The sequence below is a fragment of the Talpa occidentalis genome, unplaced genomic scaffold (genome assembly GCF_014898055.3).
Source record: "Talpa occidentalis isolate TD23 unplaced genomic scaffold, MPIMG_talOcc4v2.1 talOcc4.5, whole genome shotgun sequence".
NCBI lineage: Eukaryota > Metazoa > Chordata > Mammalia > Eulipotyphla > Talpidae > Talpa > Talpa occidentalis.
The window spans coordinates 21553510-21568196 of record NW_023604861.1 but is presented as its reverse complement, the minus strand read 5'-3'; the positions used below and the strand labels follow the sequence as shown (position 1 = coordinate 21568196).

Below are 14687 nucleotides of genomic sequence, written 5' to 3'. Positions count from 1 at the left end.
ATTATTTTTGAAAATTTCCTCCCAACTGTAAAAATATGAACAGGCAGAATTTATCTCAGTGTTTGTTCCAACATCAGGATTAATTATTTTTCTTTTGTTTTATTGTAGATACTCCTCCTTCTATCAGCATTCACTTCAGGGAGATCTCACTCCTACTACAGGACTTCTTTGGGCTTCTGGTGGAGTAGACATTAAATATAATTAAAGTGCAAGAAAATTCACAAGTGTTATAACCTGGAGAAGGTTTGAGAAGCACAGAAGAGCTTAGTGAGTAAGTGAAAAAAATAGCTACAATGCATGTAAGAGATCAAAGAACCTGACTTCTCCCTAAAACATCCAAATTTATAAAACTGTCATTGGAAGTTCTAATGGCACTGTTGAATGTGAGGATCGAAGAGCTCAGAAGGACTTTAGAACAACATGTCTTGCACTAGACACCTGGTAGATTGGTTTATGTTCTATATTGAAGAAACTAGAGCTTAATGTTTTCCTGTCTAGTCAATTCTTTCCTTTCTTCCTCTTGTACAGAGCACCTCCAAGATGAGAGTCACTGTGCTAGCCACAACCCTATTGAAGACCAACCATAACATTATCTGGCAATTCAAGACCCTCAACTTGAAGTTCTTCAGCAGAAACTCTGAAAAGCTCTTACATCCAGAGGGCATGGCCTGAGGCTTCACAGAAAATCTGAACAGAGGAGGAACCATTCACGGAAGCTCTGCATTTTGCCTCGGGATAGGCTGGAGGATTAAACTGCATTAGAAGCTGCATGCCAGGGAAATGTGTTGGGTGAGTCTCATTCCTTGCTCATCTTCTACCTTTCAATCTCATTCATCCAGTCAAATGTGTGTTAGTACGAGGCAATTAAATGGCATGACCCTGCTCTTTAAATTTTTTGTTAAGTTATAGTATTTTTTTATTGAGTTAACATTGGTTTACAATATGGTGTATGACTCAATGGTATAGGTTCACAGCTCCTTAAATGAGTGTGACCATATCGTTCATGCTTACCAAAGTACTATAATGCTTCTCCCCTTCCTCCGCTCCACAGCCCCCTTCTGGGAGCCTCAATTCTACAGTCAGACTTTCACATAAGAGTGAAATTATTAGGCATTTGTCTTTTTCCTTTGGACTCCTTTTGATCAGCATAATCCCCTCCCATTTCCATCCATGTCATCACAGCTGCCATTGTTCATCTTTTAAAAAATAGCTAAGTAGTATTCCACTGTGTATATATACCATATTTTGGCACTTAGGTTGTTTCTAACTCTTGGTTATTATAAATATAGCCACAAGGAACATAGGAGTGCACATATTCCTTTGAGTTAGTGTTTTTGCATTCTTCTGACCTTGCAGTTTAGAAGTGTAAAGTAACTATAATTTAAGATAGACAGGGCCATTTGAAAAAATACAATTAGGAATGTTGTAACATGATTTTCTCATCTGCTGAGAAAAGGGACATTTCAGAGAGGACTCTCTTGAATTTATTTAACTGGAACCACCATATCTCAGATTAACAGAAAATTTAGGACCTGAACATTAACCCCTTATATACCACTAATTTATTTTACAATTTGTCTTATAAGTTAGGTTCTTTGCCTGCAGTAGAACCAGTTGTTCAAAATCCTTTCTGCTCAGAACCACTGTAGTAGATAAAGGGCTCTTCAGGAATCTTCGGAAGCGCTAATTCAGATTTCTCTGTCTTACAGTAAGTAAAATGACTCTAGTGATCCCAGCTTGGCCATATATTCAAGGCATGTCTGATTCCACTGCTTGTGCAACTCTCTTTTATGGGAGGAAAAGGAAAAGCAAACCCAAGTTCTCATAGATTATTAGAGACAAGATTTGAAAAAAATTAGGTCAGAAGACCCATTATAAGATGCCTTACATTAGACTAAGTGATTTGCTTATCTAGGCATTCATATGAAAGTAAGGATTTACTGACAAAACTACAAGTACCTAAGTTCAATAGATTATTTGCAGATCTATTTTAGACAGATGGTTGGAGAAAATGTCTTGGACCTACATATCACACTTGTTTCCTCTTACTGTAAACGAGTTAGGATTAGTCATCTTACTGAAGGAACAAGAATGTGGTCATTTCCCATTGTTTCAGTTCAAAAGTTCCTAAAGTCTTTTCCTCCAAGGAGCCACAGTGCTGTTCATGGAAGACTCAACACTAAGCGACTGAGCTCTGCTTTGGGAAATCAAAATGTGTTGGTCCTGATTTTTGTTCTTCATTATATTTATGTCTAAAGACTCTTTAGTTACTTTTAACATTTTCTAACTTACCTACAACCATATTTTGATGGTCAATTCAGTAGCAACTGATTTGGAATAAAGCTGCTTGTATGCAATGTCATAGTGTACAAATTTTTCTATTTTAAAATGACTAAGAGGGAAATTATAGGCTGGAAAGAATGGAAATGTTAGATGCTGAGGACCTTAAAATACTTCTTAGCTCCAAGGTCTAGGATTGTACATAATGCTTAGAATTAATTCTTATTCATGCTCTCGCCACTCCAAGCCTGATTCTCTTTTTGGAAAGATTTTTAGAAAATAAGAGTTGACTCTCTCAATGTCTGTCACCATTTTATCTGCATTTTTTCACAAGCATTTTAGCTATCATGTGAGTCATTTCTTTCACACCTCCCACAAATAGCGTGGGTTAAATAGAGCCACGGGAATTTTTTTTTAAAGTAAAAATTTTGACTTTGGAATCTAAAAAGGCAGCTTACATTGAAAACACATCCAGAGGGACAGCGAATGACTACCAAAGCCACTGTCTGAATATCCCACAAGGCCTGTGCCTAGTGATTCCTGTTTCAGTGTATTACACTTGTCCAGACTCCTTGATCTTTTCATGTTTTGGAGGTAGTGCTAAATCAGCATGTTGAGGGACTGACCTCATTTCATCATATGCTGAATCACTGTCCTACAACTGTTGTCCCCAAGACATGGAACTGTCATAGTAATGTGTGCCAATGAAAATCCTTGCAGGCTGGTGAGATATATTTTTACTGCTGTTTCCCATTTAGGTTATATCTCCCCCTCCCTTCTCTCCCCCTATCTCTTTCTTGCTTTCCTGCTACACAATCAAATGCTTTCAAAATTCTGCAAAAGAGCTTTCATTTTAAGGTTCTGATGTCAGCAGTTGCCTTGCTACATCCCCAGTGTTTCTACTGTCCTCTAGTGGCTATTTTGAATGATACTATTTTTCAGAAAGAGAATTTATCTTTTTGCTTTTCTCCTGGGTCTCAAATCAAAACCTGGGTACTGAAAGTCCTCTTTTTAAGAATGTGATGCTTTTGGAAAGAACCAGAGAATAACAGTGAATTTTAATCTCTATTTGACCTCATCTTTGCAGTAGTTTGAAAACCCCAAACTTCTGAAGTATTAAGTAAATTAACCTAGCACTGTAGTCCCCATCCGGGAGTGCAACAGTTTTAGAACACCCCCTTTTTTGAAGAACAAACTGCTTTTGTTTGCACCACACTGCTTTGGGAATCCTATCCAAGCTCTTCATACTTTGAATGCTTTCTACTGCCACTCTAATTATCAACCAGGATACTTATTTGTAATCACCAGCTTTCAATAATTTAAATAGGTAGTTGTTCAGTCAACTATTTTTATTCAAAATGTGACAAAAGCTAAAATTGCATGTTGAATTTTATCCAGATGCTGTCTTCTTTTAGGATATGCCAACTGATGCAGAGCAATTGTTCATTTTCCTTTAACATGTCAGGAGCACATCTTTACTTCATGAATCCAGCTAGTAATCTAAAGTGAAGTCTACAATTTATGTATCACTTCATTGCTTACCAGGGCCAGCAGGCTGGACTGTGTGAGATTTAATTCAGTGTGCTGAATCATCAAACATCACCACACCCAAACTGTATTCTTCAGAGACATTAGAGATGAGCTGTTCATTGTCTACTTAATTGCAACAAGGATCATTTGGGGATGAGCATTTTTCACCAATAATAATTAACACCACTTTGGATAGAATTGTTAACATGCTTGTCACTACATAAGACAGTGATATGTAAGAGTCTTGAAAGTCTTTTATATAATTGTTCCCTCATACTTCTGTATACTGAGTGTACCAGTTTTCTTCGCCGCAAAAATAACTGAATCAGACAAATTCAGGTTACTTAAGAACAAATCTCGGGCCTCCCCTGTGGCGCAGCGGTTGAGCGCTGGGTTGCGAAGCTGCCCGCGGCCTCTGCGGCGCCGGTTCGATCCCCGGCTGCTCCCCGGCCACCAGAGGAGTGTCCCACATGGCGCGCAGACCTCTCCTGCCGCCCGCTGCTCCCCTCAGCAGTGTACTTCGGTCCTTCTGCCTGCTCTGCTCCCCGCTCTGGCTCTGGTGAATTCTCTCACCCTCCCGCGCTTCTGACTGTACCCAGTGCATGTATAAACAAACAAACAAACAAATAAATAAATAAATAAAACATGCCTCTATTAAAAAAAAAAAAAAAAAAAAAAAGAACAAATCTCTGTTTCCCCTTCCCTCTTTAGTCCTTCCAGGCTGCAAAATTTCACCCTTAAATGTTTCAAAGTCACAAAATTGAGAGGCTAGTTTAAAGGGTTTTCCGTTTTGGGAAATTTGTTAGGTTTTGCCAAATTCCTGAGATAGCATTGAAAATTTTCAGGGAAAGCTTTTGTTATTCTTTGTCTGGGTCTTTGTTCAGAAAATGCCTGGGAGCAGTTAACTGCTATTAGCAAACGCAAATACAAACAGTTGCTTCACTATAGCTTAGCAGTCCTTTTGCCAGTTCCCAATAGACGCCCCTCTCCTGTTTCTCCCGGTGATTTTTCCAAGTCCTCACTTCTTTCTTCAATCCCCTTCACTACTCATCTACATGCACTATCATTGATTATCATGGCTCTTTCCCTGCAGAGGAAGTAGACTCTATTTACAATTAACTCCATTTGGTTCCTTGCACTCAATAAATGTACATACTTCTGCATTCTCAGGAGGGTGGGTATGGGGAGCAAGAGGATGCTTCTGATTGTCCAAGATCAATCCTCCCATCTCCTGCCCATTTCTCAGAGCCATTGTTCTGTCATTGTCTCTTCTTTTTCATGTATCTTCAGTCTCCCACTAGTCACTGAATCAATTCCTTCAGCATATAAACCTGACACACTTTCTCCCAGAATATTCATTTAGGGTCCATGAGAATCCAAGTGATGGCTCCCAGCTGCCTCCTGAACACAGAAGTCACAGGTGGCTCCTTTGACAGAAGCTGTCCTGTTTTCAGTTCTGAGACTCTGCAACCTTGGCCTCAGGGATTTGGAATTTGGCAAAGGCTGTAGCCAAAGGCAGCAGATGCAAATGTGGTAGCCAAAGGGGCTCAGATGTGAGAACCAAAGCTATATGGTGTCTGAGTTCTATTTAGTTTCATGTTCGCAAGCAATAGAAAATGATTTGGCTAATTCTCCTCAACAGGAAATTTGCTGCTAGGATGTCTATCTCTCAAACACAGGGACCTGACTTATAAAAGGCAGAAACCAATGTGTTCTGAGGAGCTCTGCAGTGAGAAGCAGAACAACAATTTTGTAAGAAAGACAATGGTTTCTGCCAGCTGCTTCCACTGCTGTGCCTTCTATAGGGGTGAGCTGTAGTTGTCCCTACAGTTGCCTGACTCACCTAGGCCAAGTGACTTCCTTACTCTGTAGGCAGGCTGGGCAATAAGTGAGAGCATTATTAGATCATTGCCTACTGTGTGGGTGGTGGGTTCCATGCCTACATCTATATTCAGGGGGGTATTCCTCTAGAAGGAGATTGGCATACTAACAGGAGTTAGATGCTGAACAGGCCAACCCAACAAATGATGACTATAGATGCTCACTGTAGTTTAAACCACTTTGTAACTCATTTTCCTCTTTTGTAAAAAACTGTAGCTATGTCATATAGTATTGCAAGAATTCAGTGACAATGCAAATAATTTCTTTGCATATGTTACTTGTTTTTTGGGTCTTTTTTTTAAGATTTATTTATTTATTTATACAAGAACTGTGGTACAGGCCAGATTCGCGGGAGGGTGAGAGGATTCATCAGAGACAGAGTAGGGGACAGAACAGGCAGACTGACAAAACACACTGCTGAGGGGAGCAGCGGGCGCGACAGGAGAGGTCTGCTGTGCCACGTGGGACCCTCGCTGGCAGGCGGGGATCGAACTGGTGCTGCAGAGGCTGTGGATAGCTTCACAGCGCGGCGCTCAACTGCCTGTGCCTGCAGTAACATGGGAAGAGCCATGTTACTTGTTTTTATTACTATTATTTCATGCCTCCCATGATTTCGATATTGTTATTCTATTTTTTTATCTTCACAGAATAGCCTGACCCATCTTTCATGATTCAGATCAGATATTATCTTCTCATCAAATCCATCCATGAATTCCCACCCCCCGCCAAGTGCTTGCAGACCTAAAAATTCAGGTCAACATTTATTGAATAACTTCTATATACAAAGTCCAAATTTTTGATGGTGCTGGAGATATTAAACATGTTTGGGTTCTTCAGTAATTCAAAATCTAAAAGGAGAAGCAGATATATGAACACAGGTTTAATATTATCCAGTAAATATTGTGATGAACCTATGATCAAGCAGCACCTTGATTTACATTTTTTCCTACCTCTATTGCAAAATTATACCATCCTAATTGAGTCATTTGTACACTTACTTCTCTTAGTAGGCTGTATAATTTTTGAACTTAAATATATCTTTTTCATATGTAACTCCCAGAATATTAGGCCCTCAATGTCCTTGTTGAATAAAATATGATTCGTTATAGTTTTACTAAAAAAAAAAATCCACTGAATTATTAATTTTCAAAGATGTCTTTCCCAATAAGTTACTATTGTTCAAGACAAAACATTTCATTCTGAAATTTCATAAGTTGCTTCCTGATCAAAGATTAAAGTCCAGACACTGTTCAGTGTTGTCACCTCTAATCTGGTTGAAATTTGAATAAATAGTGGCAAATGTACAAGGTCAAAGTATGAGGGAGTCTCACATAGACAAAATAAAGCCCTGGGTTTAGAGAAGGAAGCTGAGCCACAGAGGGGAAAATTAGGCCTGGGAGCAGGTAGAGACAGAGATGGAACTGGACAGACACATGAAGGGTGGCTGTAGTCCAAAGACAAGGAGGGGAAGGCATGTGGAAGTATCCACCATGGGTGTCGGGAAAGAAAGGTCTTGGTAATTAAGAGCAGAACAAGGAAGAAAGCAGAGGACAGAAAAGTGGTGGGTGTGGGGACAAAGATTTCAATTATTTATCTAGGGTTATGTGAAACATTGACGCAAAAAGCAAATGCACAGGCAAGGTTGAAAGGGATATCTAATTACACATTTAATTGTATGGGAGGGCCAGAGTATAGTAGTGCCTCGGGGTTCAGTGGGAGGGTAACTGTCAGCATCCCAGTTCCAGATAAACCCAGTGAGAAGAATAAGGAGGGAATGCATAACTAAGAGACTGGCTTCAATCCAGATTGTGACAACTCTCTCCCATCTGAGCTATATCACCCAAGGGATCATTCCCCTGCCACTTAAAAATAACATTTTCTCTACTTCTGATTTGTCAAACTAAATTCTGTCAATGATAATTCCCTTCAAGTACAGTTTTCTTTGTACTTTGTGACAACAATTTGTGTGAATAATGGTTTAAAAATCATTTAAAAATATAATAAAGCTGCGTAACTAGATTATTATATGTTTATATGACTCAGAATTGGCAATGTTGCAATTTGTGTTTTATCTCCTTTGGCCAATTACCTTGATCAATCAAGTCAAATGGAACTAAAACCTGATTTAGGTGGGGTGGGAAATAGGCAAGTAGACTTTGGCCAAGGACAGTTGACAAGCTTTCAGAGTTGGGAAAAATGTTGTCCAATTTATCCATTTTGCAATTGTAGAAAGCCAAACTTAGGCCTAATAACTTGCCAAGATCATACTATGTGGGTAGAAATAGGAGGCCATATTTTGTCCCTTCAATCGAATCATTATAGAATCATTAATGTTTTGTAGACACAGTAGAAACTTTCTATTCTCTAGCATTGGGTAAATGATGGAAGACATTTAAAAAATTTTATTTTATTTTATTAAAGATTTATTTATTTATTTATACAAGCACTGGGTACAGTCAGAAGCGTGGGAGGGTGAGAGGATTCACCAGAGCCAGAGCGGGGAACAGAACAGCCAGACTGATGAAGTACACTGCTGAGGGGAGCAGCGGGCAGCAGGAGAGGTCTGCGCGCCATGTGGGACCCTTGCCGGCAGCCGATAATCGAACTGGCGCTGCAGAGGCTGTGGGCAGCTTCGCAGCCCAGCGCTCAACCACTGCGCCACCAGGGGAGGCCCTTAAAAAATTTTAAAACAGATTTTGTTTGCTCATTCTTCTTGTTTAATCTCCATTCTAAGAGGTGTAGGGTCTATTTCAGGAGAGGAAGTTATTCTTAGCCATAGTATTCTTCAGTACTGTGAATGAATAATAATAAAAAACTATCAATTTTTTTTTCTTTTTAAAGATTTAGTTATTTATTTATACAAGCACTGGATAAAGTCAGAAGTGTGGGAAGGTGAGAGAATTCACCAGAGCCAGAGTAGGGAGCAGAACAGGCAGACAGACGGAGGACACTGCTGAGGGGAGCAGCAGGCGGCAGGAGAGGTCTGCGTGCCATGTGGGACCCCCACTGGCGGTCGGGAATGGAACTGGTGCTATAGAGGCTGCGGGCAGCTTTGCAGCCCAGTGCTCAACCGCTGAGCCCAAAAAACTATCAATTTTTGAAAGCATTTCTCACTGTATTTTATTAATTCAATCTAGATTTAATGGAATGTTTCATTTTGGGGACTTTTATGAGAAGTATGTATTTCTTATTATTAGATCATTCCAAGATACTGCCATTTATTTGTCCACGAATTGATTTAGTTCTGATGACTGAAATTTTTATTTGAGTTTGTTATAGTAGTGATGACCTGTTTGATATCATCCAGGCCTAGTGTTCCTAAGAGACCAATGTAATGCAGAGTAAAACACCTGACACTTTGTGGTCATCAGGGAAGACTCTTTAGAAACCCACCTCAAAGCTGCAGTGTAAAACACCGTGTATTTATTTATTTATTTATTTTTAAATAATAAATTTTATTTTTATATTCCCCATACAATTGCAACCCCCTTATTTTGACCCCAATCCCTCCCTTCCCACCCCCCACCCCCCAAAAAGTGTCTCTGGTTCATAGTTTTTTGTTGATTTTGATTTTCACTTTCTTATAGTTATCCATTTTCCTGGTCCCTTATTTAAGTTTTCTAGATTCCTGCTATGAGTGAGACCATCTGGTATTTTTCTTTTTCTTTCTGGCTTATTTCGCTGAGTATGATCCCTTCCAGCGCCATCCATGTTGCTGCAAATTGCATGTGTTTATCTTTTTTGAATGCTGAGTAATATTCCATGGTGTATATGGACCACATCTTCTTGATCCAGTCATCTATTTTTGGGCATTTGGGCTGTTTCCAAAACTTAGCTATTGTAAATAGAGCTGCTATAAACATAGGGGTGCAGATGTTCTTTGGAATTGATGTTTCTGTGTCCTTTGGGTAAATACCTAGGAGTGGAATTGCTGGATCATATGGAAGCTCTATGTTTAGTAGGTCCAGAAATCTCCACACAGCTCTCCATAGTGGTTGGACCAGTTTGCACTCCCACCAACAGTGCAGAAGAGTTCCTTTTTCTCCACACCCTCGCCAACATTTGTTGTTGCTAGTTTTTTTAATATGTGCCATTCTCACTGGTGTCAGATGGTATCTCATGGTAGTTTTGATTTGCATTTCCCTGATTACAAGTGATGTTGAACATTTTTTCACATGCCTTTCCATTTGCATTTCCTCTTCAGAGAAGTTTCTTTTTAGCTCTTCTACCCATTTTTTGACTGGATTATTTTCTTTGTTGTTGTTGAGTCTCATCAGCTCTTTGTAGATTTTTGTGATCAGTCCTTTATCATTAGTGTTGTGTGCAAAAATGTCCTCCCAGTTGGTGGGGTTTCTCTTTGTTTTTGTTATTGTCTCTTTTGCTGCGCAGAAGCTCTTTAATTTGATGTAGTCCCAGCTGTTTATCTTTGCCTTCACTATCACTGCTTTGGGTGATGTGTCTGTAAAGATGTCTTTGATGTGCATATCACATAGTGTTTCGCCTATATTTCCTTGTATTTTATGAAAACACCATGTATTTATATGCTCTTTGATTCACTGCTATTGAACAAACAATTGCTATCCCTCATATCAATTTATGAGATATTAGTTCATTTATTAAGTATGTGACTGTTTAATTCTGTGGGAAAAATAATATAAAACTTCATCTCTAATCTAAAGTATTCTTTGAATTGGGGAGAAAAATCATAACTATATGAAAATTCAATAAAATAAAACGTCTTCAAGATGAGGCCTCCCCAAAGAGTGTACATTCTGATTCTTTTTTTTTTTTCTTAAGAAATAACTTTTGGGCCTCGCCAGTGGTGCAGCGGGTTGAGCACAGTGCTCGGACGCTGTCCACAGCCTCTGAAGCTCGGGTTCAATTCCCAGCTGGCCAGGGAGATACCCACATGGCGTGACAGACCTCTCCTGTCAGGCCCGCTGCTCCCCTCAGCAGTGTTTTTCAGTCAGTCTGCCTGTTCTGTTCCCTGCTCTGTCTCTGGTGAGTCCTCTCACCCTCCCGTGCCTCTGGCCTATACCCCAGTTCTTGTATAAAAATAAACCTTTTTAAAAAAAGGAAATAACTTTCAATTTTTGAACATTTGGTCTACACACTTTATCTTTATTCCCACAAGAGCGGTTTCATATTCATTTTCTTATGAGAAAAAAAAAAAAGTTGTTAGAGGTTAACTTGCCCAAAGCAAAATAGAAAGTGAAGGAAGTGGGTCTGTCTGTAGCCACAACCCCTGCTATTTCTCATAAAGCAGGTATAGTAGATATTTGTCAATTTTTTTTTTTTGGTCCATTCAAGCATAAGAACCTTCTTTGCATTTTTGGAAAGTGTTCTCCCGTATAATGCTTGCTAGATACTTACCTCTCTAAGCTCCTTGCAATTAGGTCATAGGTCAATGCTCTGCCAGTCAGACCCATCTGCTTGCCAGAATGTGAGTCAGTAATAAGTGACAAGAAAAAGCAGGGGACATCCAAAATATATTTGGACCACGTGTGTGGTGAGGATAACAGCCATGCCACATCTGGTTCTTAAAGACTGTAGTGACTGCGGCTCCCACAGCAGCATGTAGGGTCTGGTCACTGAGCTGACTAACCCTGCTGCAAAGTCTGTGGCCAGCAGGAGGTCCAGGATGTCTTTACTTGCCAAATACTGTGGTTTGCTCTTGGAATTATTTCTGACTGTAAAATTCTAATTTTACTATTCCCCAAGGAATATAGGGGTTACCCAGTCTCTTTTAAATCACTTCTATTTCTATTTCAGTTAGTGTCAGTTTCTTGTGTTTGCATCCAAAAACTTTTACCGAAAATTGTACTAGGAGAGGTTGCAGGCAATAGAGCTTCAGGAAAATAGGGGGATATGAATTTATTATATGTCTTGGGAGGGAGCCAGGAGTAGCAGATATCAGGTTGATCCCAAGGAAGTGGACCCGAGCAGTCATTGAGATTAGTGAAAAACAGCTAATCAAATCATCACCTTTGTGTCATTTAGAGCTAGGTTTAATTCACAAAATGAACGCTGCAAGAGGGCAGTTGAAAGGTGTGAGGGATTTAAGCATAGCAGTAAATAGCAATGGACAGTTTAATGGCATAAAAGGACGAACTCAGGGTCCTTAACTCTTGGTTTAAGGCACTGACTGAAAACCAGTCACTTTATAAGACAGTCCTTAAAGAATGTGTAAACTTTTTCGTCCCAGAGCTGACAACTGGAACCCTCACTCAAAGATTTTGCCTCCAGTTGGCTTGTATCAATTTGTAGCCTTAGTCTCTTATGTGGAAATTCTTAGTCTTGCTAAGAGGATAATTGGAGGTCTCAGCTTAGGGAAAGACATGTGAAAGCAGTTGGGCAGCTCAGCGTTCCAGTCGCAAATGCCTCGCTGCCTGCCTTTCCCCCGACCAGTGTAAAATGCCCTGATGCCTACCGTAAAGTCAACCCCCCAAATTATAAAATGTTGTTAACTTCTGTTTGCAAAATTCTGTCTGATATACATGACAGTGAATTCTGAAGATTGTAGCCCATAGTTGGAAGGATGTGATTTTTGCTAGATACAAAATGTGTCAGCTTAAGTACATGTGCCTATATGCAATTCTATATTCAACTGGGGTTGATTTTAGTTACTTCTTCTTAATTGACTGATGAAATATGGACTCAATGGTGTCCTCGATATTTCTAGTCTAATATAGAGGAAGAAATGAAAAGACTTAGAGGTGCAGGGAAGTGAGAATGAGTGTTTTGTGTGTGTAACCCATTTTCTGAGCCACACTTTGATAGTCCCAGGGCTTTCAAAAATTCCTGTAGAGGCTCTTCTTTGTGCACCAAGAATGCAGTGAGAGGAGACACAGTAGAAATGACAAGAAGAGCCAAATGGAAGCCCTTGGAATTCTCCTTTCTAATGGTTTTAAAATATCAACTATTCACTTAAACCATTTTTATTATGTGCCAGACATTATGCACTGGTTACTTATTAGTGAGCAAGACAAACAAAATTTCCACTTTAGTGGAGAAAACCTCCTTGTCTTGTTAAAAGAAGACAAATTATTAAGTGGAGTATATGGTATGCCAGGTAGTGACAAGTGTCATGGTAAAAATAAGTCATGGGGATGGGGTTATGGATGGAGGGAGTGCTTCATTTCTCCCAGAGCCACCTGGATTAGCTGAGGAAGTGGGTTCTGATGTGAAGGTTCTGGACCTCTTGTGATCAATGTAAATATAAATTGAGGAAATAATGAAATAATATAAAACATCAAATGTATAAAATAATAAATAAAAATAATTTCAGGAGAATGAATCAAAAAGTTACCAGCAAGGAATTAAAAGTGGCAAATTAATCTCCATTTAATTTGCTTGCAGATGCAGACGGCAGATGGCTGTTAGAGAAAGAAATGCTGGTATTTTTATATTAGATTTAAGCTAAGTGTGCAACATAGATAATTTTGGGTGATCAGTAAATGTAATGCTATAGATCTTTGAATTCTCACCCTAATTGATATTGTGAACTTTTGCACTGATGATTTTGATATTAATTTGAAAGTGTTCACCTCATGTGTCCATGAGGTGGTGCTAGAGAGTCAAGTACGTCATGGTATTTGAATATTATCAGCTGTAATCTTGATTGATTGCTATATTGTTTGTTTCATGAATGGCTTCCCTTTCCATTCAGTTTTATTATCATTAATCAGAGGGGTTGCCTACTGGGTGTTGGTGTCTAAATTGAAATCAAAATCTGTTTGTTCAGGATACTTTCACAGAAGCTTAGTACTGCAAGAGAAGATTGATTTATGGAAAGATTTATCTTTCAGTACATTTGTTTTCAGAACCTACCCAATTTGATTATATAGCATGTATTAACTTTTGTCCTTGAACTGGGTAACTTTGGATTTGATCCCAAGCATTAAAGTACAAAGAGGTTTCCTCCCATTTGATCTAATTCTTTGCTCACAACAGTAAGAAAAATGTCAGTTCATTTTCCTGCAAAACATGGCTTGGTTGTCCTGAATTGCCTACATTAATTTTCTTTGTTATAACAAGTTTTTCTCTTTGTTAGAAACTAAATAAACATTTATTACAGAAAATCTGGAAAATTCAGAAAAGTGGAAAGGAAATATAAGAGCTATCTATTTATGCATGACACATGACCACAGGCTTAGTAGCTGAAAATAACATGCATTATTATCTCAACATTTCCATGGGTTGGCTTAGCTTTCTCTGCTGCTAAGAGGTTGTACTTATGGTGCTGGTCAAGGCTGTGGGCTCATCTGAGGTGCCGGGTGCAACCCAAGCTTAAGTGGTTATCTGCAGAATTCACTTCCTGCTGCAACAGAAATCTTCTGGTGGTTTGCTTCCTTAGCCACCATTTCATTCAAAGGGATCAACTGATTAGGCCAGACTCACCAGGATAATCTCATTATTAACTCAAAGCTGATTATTTTAGTTAATAAAAAATTTAATAAGTTTCACCCAGCAGAATACATTCAAAAGGAAATCTCAGTACAAAGAAAGCTTTAAGTAAAGGCCTCATTGATTCTTACATTATTAGTATTACATCTCAATGTTAAAGACTGTCTTAAAAATCTTGAACTTAACCTAAAGTATTTGCAATGAAAATAAACTAGAATGAATAAACATTCCTTTTGAATTAAGGATCTAGCACTTTGAGCTTCCAAAAGTACCTATTCCCCAGTGTGCTCTTAATGCAAAAGAGACATATTTAACATAGTCAAAGCTACTTTTACTCAGGTAACATCACTCTGAAGTAACTACCAAAATGTTAATTGAGGAAAGCTGAAAATAGTTTTATTTCACTCAATATCACAGGCTAGAAAAAGTTTGCATGAGAAAACACTGAATAGGTAATTTTCTAATAGCAAATGTTCGCCAGCACTCACAATGCATATATTTTAGTTATGCAAAGAAAATTCAAATAAGTAAAATTGACATTCATTTTTGGCTTTTCTAGTATAACAATGGTTGACAGTTAAAAAAAAAAA

The 14687-nt window shown here is 38.8% G+C and overlaps 1 protein-coding gene across 2 annotated transcripts in view; it reads left to right on the top strand.

The window, feature by feature from the left end:
• SCEL (sciellin) overlaps window positions 1–14687 on the top strand; it is a 252536-nt gene that overhangs the window by 101659 nt on the left and 136190 nt on the right. For both annotated transcript variants that reach the window (XM_054701462.1, XM_054701464.1), the window contains 2 exons: window positions 109–271; window positions 529–789. Coding sequence is in view for 1 of the 2 variants with exons in the window: in XM_054701464.1 (XP_054557439.1) it covers window positions 781–789 (9 nt within the window). In the remaining variant the exon portion in view is untranslated. The remainder of the gene's footprint in view (window positions 1–108; window positions 272–528; window positions 790–14687) is intronic.